The following is a 6,000-nucleotide window of genomic DNA, read 5'->3' on the forward strand; positions in this document are numbered from 1 at the left end:
TATGTTTCCTAAAGTAACTCGGTGTCAAATTGAGCTTGACCACATTTTGGTGCATCATGTTTAAAAATGTCTAAACGCGAGTGGTTTTTATTCCTTTCATTCCAGAGCAAATGAGCTTCAGGTTGAAGTGATGCCGGCTGTCCACAAGGACACCTTCAATGTACGTTCTGTATCTGAACAAGTCAAGTCGCTGATCGACAAATCGATGGTCTATTACACCATTATACTCAACATGATAGGTAAGAAGGTGCATCTTGTAAATATAAGCCACAATAAACCTTGTGCACAGCTGGACAATATCCTTAAGACCTTGAAGAAAAGGAGACATGTTTTAGCAGAGGCTAAAGTACAATTAGAGGCAGGCGTTCAGACAAGATAGATACGGACAGATCACAGGCCAGAGAATCAAAGCACAGGAAGAGGCAATTCAGCTCCACGTGCTAAAATTGGCTTTTCCAATGGGTTGGTCAGCTAGTCCCACTTCCCCAGTGTTTCATTCTGGAATCTATACATTTCCTCTTTGAAAGCTGCTGCTCCCGGTATTTTTTCACGGGATGTGGATAACGCTGGCAAGACCAACCAGCATTTGTTGCCCATCCCTAATTGCCTCTTGAACTGAGTGTCTCGCTCAACCATTTCAGAGGGCAGTTAAGAGTCAACCTCATTGCTGTGGCTCTGGAGTTACATGTAGGCCAGACCGGGTAAGGACGGCAGATTTCCCTCCCTAAAGGACATTAGTGAACTAGATGAGTTTTTACAACAGTTTACAACCAATCCCCAATCATGGCCTGTAAAGTGCTTTGGGAATTCAGTGGGGGTCATTAATGCCGCTATATAAATGCAAGTCAGTCTTTCTTTATGTAAAAACGAACTCTGTAGTCAGAAAGGTAAAGAAAGGTGCCCTAACAACGGAAGAGGAATGACAGACTCAGATAGGGGGAGAGACGGTAGAAGCTGGCATTTAGAGTAAAGAGGGCTGAGGGGAAATTTAATCCTGAGGGATTGTGATCTAAAAATTAAGAGAAACTTGTTTTTACTGGCAAGAGTGCAGGTATGTGGGGTTGGGGGCGGCACAGTGGCACAGTGGTTAGCACTGCTGCCTCACAGCGCCGGGTTCGATTCCCGGCTTGGGTCACTGTCTGTGTGAAGTTTGCACGTTCTCCCCGTGTCTGTGTGGGTTTCCTCCGGGTGCTCCGGTTTCCTCCCACAGTCAGAAAGACGTGCTGGTTGGGTACATTGACCATGCTAAATTCCCCCTCAGTGTACCCGAACAGGCGCCGGAGTGTGGCGACTAGGGGATTTTCACAGTAACTTCATTGCAGTGTTAATGTAAGCCTACTTGTGACACTAATAAATAAACTTTAAACTTTTAACAGTCGGATGTAGATTTAAGCGAATAAGTCAAAAAAAAATTCAATGCGAAGTTGAGGAGAATGTTTCATGCAGCAAATTGTTTCCAATATGTGTCAGAAAAATGTGAACTTTTCAAGGCTAATGAACATAGGATAAGATACAGCTGGAAAGAGTATATGTCAGAAAATGAATGGGGTGATGCATAATGAAAGGAAACTATCACTGAAAAATGCACAGGCAAATCAGCGGAGATTGAGTAGGGACAATGTAACAAACTGGAATGGCAAGCAGTGAACAGCACTGGCTGCCCAAGAGTCACTGTAGCAAAGAGCTTCCCCCAGACTGTCCCTCAGATGTAACAATGACGACAGTGCAGGGAATTAATCTTTCTGTTTTCAGGGATTTCTTAATCTCAGGAATCTGATTGGATTCCACATTTTGATGAAGTGAGGATCTCACAGAGCCATGAACGGCTGAACTACTTCCAATAAAGCAAAGGCCACAGCCTGGTTCTCACCGTCTGGAAACACCAAAGAAGATTTTCAGTCCAGAGAGATTGAGGCCATTTGGTCCATTGACTCCACTGAGCATATATATAAATGATTTGGAAGAAGGTGTAACTGGTGTAATCAGCAAGTTTGCGGACGACATGAAGATGGCTGGACTTGCGGATAGCGAAGAGCATTGTCGGGCAATACAGCAGGATATAGATAGGCTGGAAAATTGGGCGGAGAGGTGGCAGATGGAATTTAATCCGGATAAATGCGAAGTGATGCATTTTGGAAGAAATAATGTAGGGAGGAGTTATACAATAAATGGCAGAGTCATCAGGAGTATAGAAACACAGAGGGACCTAGGTGTGCAAATCCACAAATCCTTGAAGGTGGCAACACAGGTGGAGAAGGTGGTGAAGAAGGCATATGGTATGCTTGCCTTTATAGGACGGGGTATAGAGTATAAAAGCTGGAGTCTGATGATGCAGCTGTATAGAACGCTGGTTAGGCCACATTTGGAGTACTGCGTCCAGTTCTGGTCGCCGCACTACCAGAGGACGTGGAGGCGTTAGAGAGAGTGCAGAGAAGGTTTACCAGGATGTTGCCTGGTATGGAGGGTCTTAGCTATGAGGAGAGATTGGGTTGTTGTTCTCCCTGGAAAGACGGAGAATGAGGGGAGATCTAATAGAGGTGTACAAGATTATGAAGGGGATAGATAGGGTGAACGGTGGGAAGCTTTTTCCCAGATCAGAAGTGACGTTCACGAGGGGTCACGGGCTCAAGGTGAGAGGGGCGAAGTATAACTCAGATATTAGAGGGATGTTTTTTACACAGAGGGTGGTGGGGGCCTGGAATGCGCTGCCAAGTAGGGTGGTGGAGGCAGGCACGCTGACATCGTTTAAGACTTACCTGGATAGTCACATGAGCAGCCTGGGAATGGAGGGATACAAACGATTGGTCTAGTTGGACCAAGGAGCGGCACAGACTTGGAGGGCCGAAGGGCCTGTTTCCTGTGCCGTACTGTTCTTTGTTCTTTGTTAGCAGACACACAGATTCAGATAACTGACAGAGGGCTCAGAGGGGATACATCATTGGATGTAAAGAGCTTTAGTGAGTTTGGTGGTGGCGAAAGAGATGCAATCTTTCCTTTTTTCCCTGTAAGATCACCCCTGTCTCAGCTCATCCGCTGTAGAAGTCCTCTTCTACCAGACTCTTCCGGACTTGAATATCCCAATGCCTGGCCTCCCATCATCCACTCTCCGTTAAAGTTGCACTCATCCAAACCTCTGCTGCCAGAAACCCAACTCTCCCACCCACCCAGCACCCACTGCGCTCACCAACCTACATTCACCTCCCACCCCACCTCCATTATCTGGGCCCTAAGCTCTGGAATTCCCTTGCTGAACTTGTCCCTATCTCCACTGTAGCTCCGTCAGTAGAACTCTTGCCCGAGTCAGAAGGTTGTGGGTTCAAGTGCACAGCTGGGAACCCGGGTTCGAATCCCGCCAGGGCAGATGGTGGAATCTGAATTTAATAAAAAATATCTGGAAGTTAGATTGTAATCAATTGTCGGAAAAGCCCATCTGTACAGCACGGTGGCACAGTGGTTAGCACTCCTGCCTCACAGCGCCAGGGATCCAGATTCAATTCCGGCCTTGGGTCACTGTCTGTGTGGAGTTTGCACGTTCTCCCCGTGTCTGCGTGGGTTTCCTCCGGGTGCTCCGGTTTCCTCCCACAGTCCAAAGATGTGCGGGTTAGGTTGATTGGCCATGCTAAGTTGACCCTAGTTTCAGGGTAAATGTGTGGGATTACGGGGATAGGGCCTGGGTGGGATTGTGGTCGGTACAGAGTTGATGGGCTGAATGGCCTCCTTCAGCACTGTAGGGATTCTATGATTCTATGGTTCACTCATGTCCTTTAGGGAAGGAAATCTGCTGTCCTTACCCGGTCTGGCCTAAATGTGACTCCAGAGCCACAGCAATGTGGTTGACTCTCAACTGCCCTCTAAGAGCAACTAGGGATGGGCAATAAATGCTGGCCAGCCAGCGACGCCCATGTCCCATGATTGAATAAAAAAACCAATGTGGGCATCTACTCTGCTGCAAAGCTGAGCGAGTGCTGCACTGTCAGCACTATTCTGATGTGATAACAAAGCCCTGTCGCCAATGATCAAAATGAATGGTGGAGCAGGCTCGAAGGGCCGAATGGCCTCTTCCTGCTTCTAGTTTCTATGTGCTAGCATGGCCTCCCTCAGTGTAGAATCATATTATGATAAACAGGTGAAGACACGGACCAATTATAGATAGAAGTGTGCACACACACAGAGATATAGACTAAAACACAGACACGGAGATATCGATACAGGCACACACAGACATGGAGACTGTGGATGAAAACAGATGCAGACTGATGTAGAAATATCAGTTGTTATGGACAGGGACGGGGGGTTAATTTAAGCAGCACTGATTACCCCCCTTTCTGCCCATCTATTGTCTATTAAAATTCTGATCCTGTGAAGCACCCTGGGATAAAAACAGAACAAGCTGGAAAATCTCAGCAGGTCTGGCAGCATCTATGGGGAGAGAATCGAGCCAACATTGTCCCACCTCCTCTCCGTGTGGCTCAACTTCTTCTCTCACTCAACAGTTGCCCCTTTAACTTCTCTCACTTCCTGCCTACCCACAAGCACCTTGGGATGTTTTACTGCATTGGGGCTGCTGTATAATTCTGATTTGATTTGATTTATTAACGTCACATGTATTAACATACAGTTAAAAGTATTGTTTCTCGCGCGCTATACAGACTAGCGGAGAGTAGGGGAGACGAGGGTTTAGTGGTATTTATCACGAGACTATTAATCCAGAATCTTAGCCAATGTTCTAGAGACCAGGGTTCGAATCCCGCCACGGGTGATGGCAGAATTTGAATTCAATATAAAAAGAAAATCTGGAATTAAGAATCTACTGATGACGATGAAACCATTGTCGATTGTTGGAAAAACCCATCTGGTTCACTAATGTCTTTTAGGGAAGGAAATCTGCCATCCTTACCTGGTCTGGCCTACATGTGACTCCAGAGCAATGTGGTTGACTCTCAACTGCCCTCGTGCAACTAGGGATGGGCAATAAATACTGGCCAGCCAGTGATGCCCAAGTCCCACGAATGAATAAAAAAATACAGACAAAGCATACCGTTCATAGAGAAGGAAAAGAGAGGGTACAGAACGTAGTGTTACAGTCATAGCTAGGGTGTAGAGAAAGATCAGCTTAATGCGAGGTAGGTCCATTCAAAAGTCTGACAGCAGCAGGGAAGAAGCTGTTCTTGTGTCGGTTGGTACGTGACCTCAGACTTTTGTATCTTTTTCCCGACGGAAGAAGGTGGAAGAGAGAATGTCCCGGGGTGCGTGGGGTCTAGCAAGGCTGGCAAATAGCACAATTTTTACCAAACAAGATGGAAACGTGGCTTTTGGCAATTACGTTTGCAAAGGAAATCCAAATTACCGATTCATTTCAACACTGTTTGGTGTGGAGGTTGTTGTTGTTGGCAGCAGTGGGCTGCAGGAGCCACACTGCCAACTCTATCCTGCTGTCATTGGTCGTGGATTAACTATCTGCATCTCCTTCCTTCCCTAGGTGAATGGGCACGCCTCACCCTGGACACCAAAACTGCCTACTGGTTCCTGACCGTCTCTGAAGATGCCCGCTCGCTGTCGTTTGGCTACGATTTGCAGCCTTACCCGTCCAATCCCGAGAGGTTCCGCACCCACCGTCAGATCCTCTGCTGCCAGAGTTTCACCTCGGGGTACCACTCCTGGGTGGTGCAGGCCGAGGGCATTGCCTGGGGGATAGGGATAGCGTACGGGAGCATAGCACGGGAGGGCGAGTGCTCTGACTTAACAAACTCGGGCAAAGCCTGGTGCATCCACCTGAATCACGGCACACTCACTGCCAGCCACAATGGCCTCCACACTGACGTCATTAAGGAACCGGTATACACCAGGTTCCAAGTTGAGTTAGACTACGAGTCGGGCTATGTGGCATTTTACCAGGTTGCCGACACTCTCCAACACTTGTACACATTTCGAACCGAGTTTATCGAGCCCGTGTTTCCAGCATTTTCTTGTTTCTACATTTCCTCCATAAAACTGTGCTAG

General features: G+C 47.3%; 1 protein-coding gene across 1 annotated transcript in view; it reads left to right on the top strand.

Moving 5' to 3' along the window:
* Positions 1-6,000, top strand: part of LOC144504360 (E3 ubiquitin-protein ligase TRIM7-like) — a 31,672-nt gene extending 25,672 nt beyond the window's left edge. The window contains exons 5-6 of the mRNA XM_078229568.1: positions 106-239; positions 5,480-6,000. Of these exons, the coding sequence (XP_078085694.1) occupies positions 106-239; positions 5,480-6,000 (655 nt within the window). The remainder of the gene's footprint in view (positions 1-105; positions 240-5,479) is intronic.

Source organism: Mustelus asterias, chromosome 2, assembly GCF_964213995.1.
Source record: "Mustelus asterias chromosome 2, sMusAst1.hap1.1, whole genome shotgun sequence".
Taxonomy (NCBI): Eukaryota; Metazoa; Chordata; class Chondrichthyes; order Carcharhiniformes; family Triakidae; genus Mustelus; species Mustelus asterias.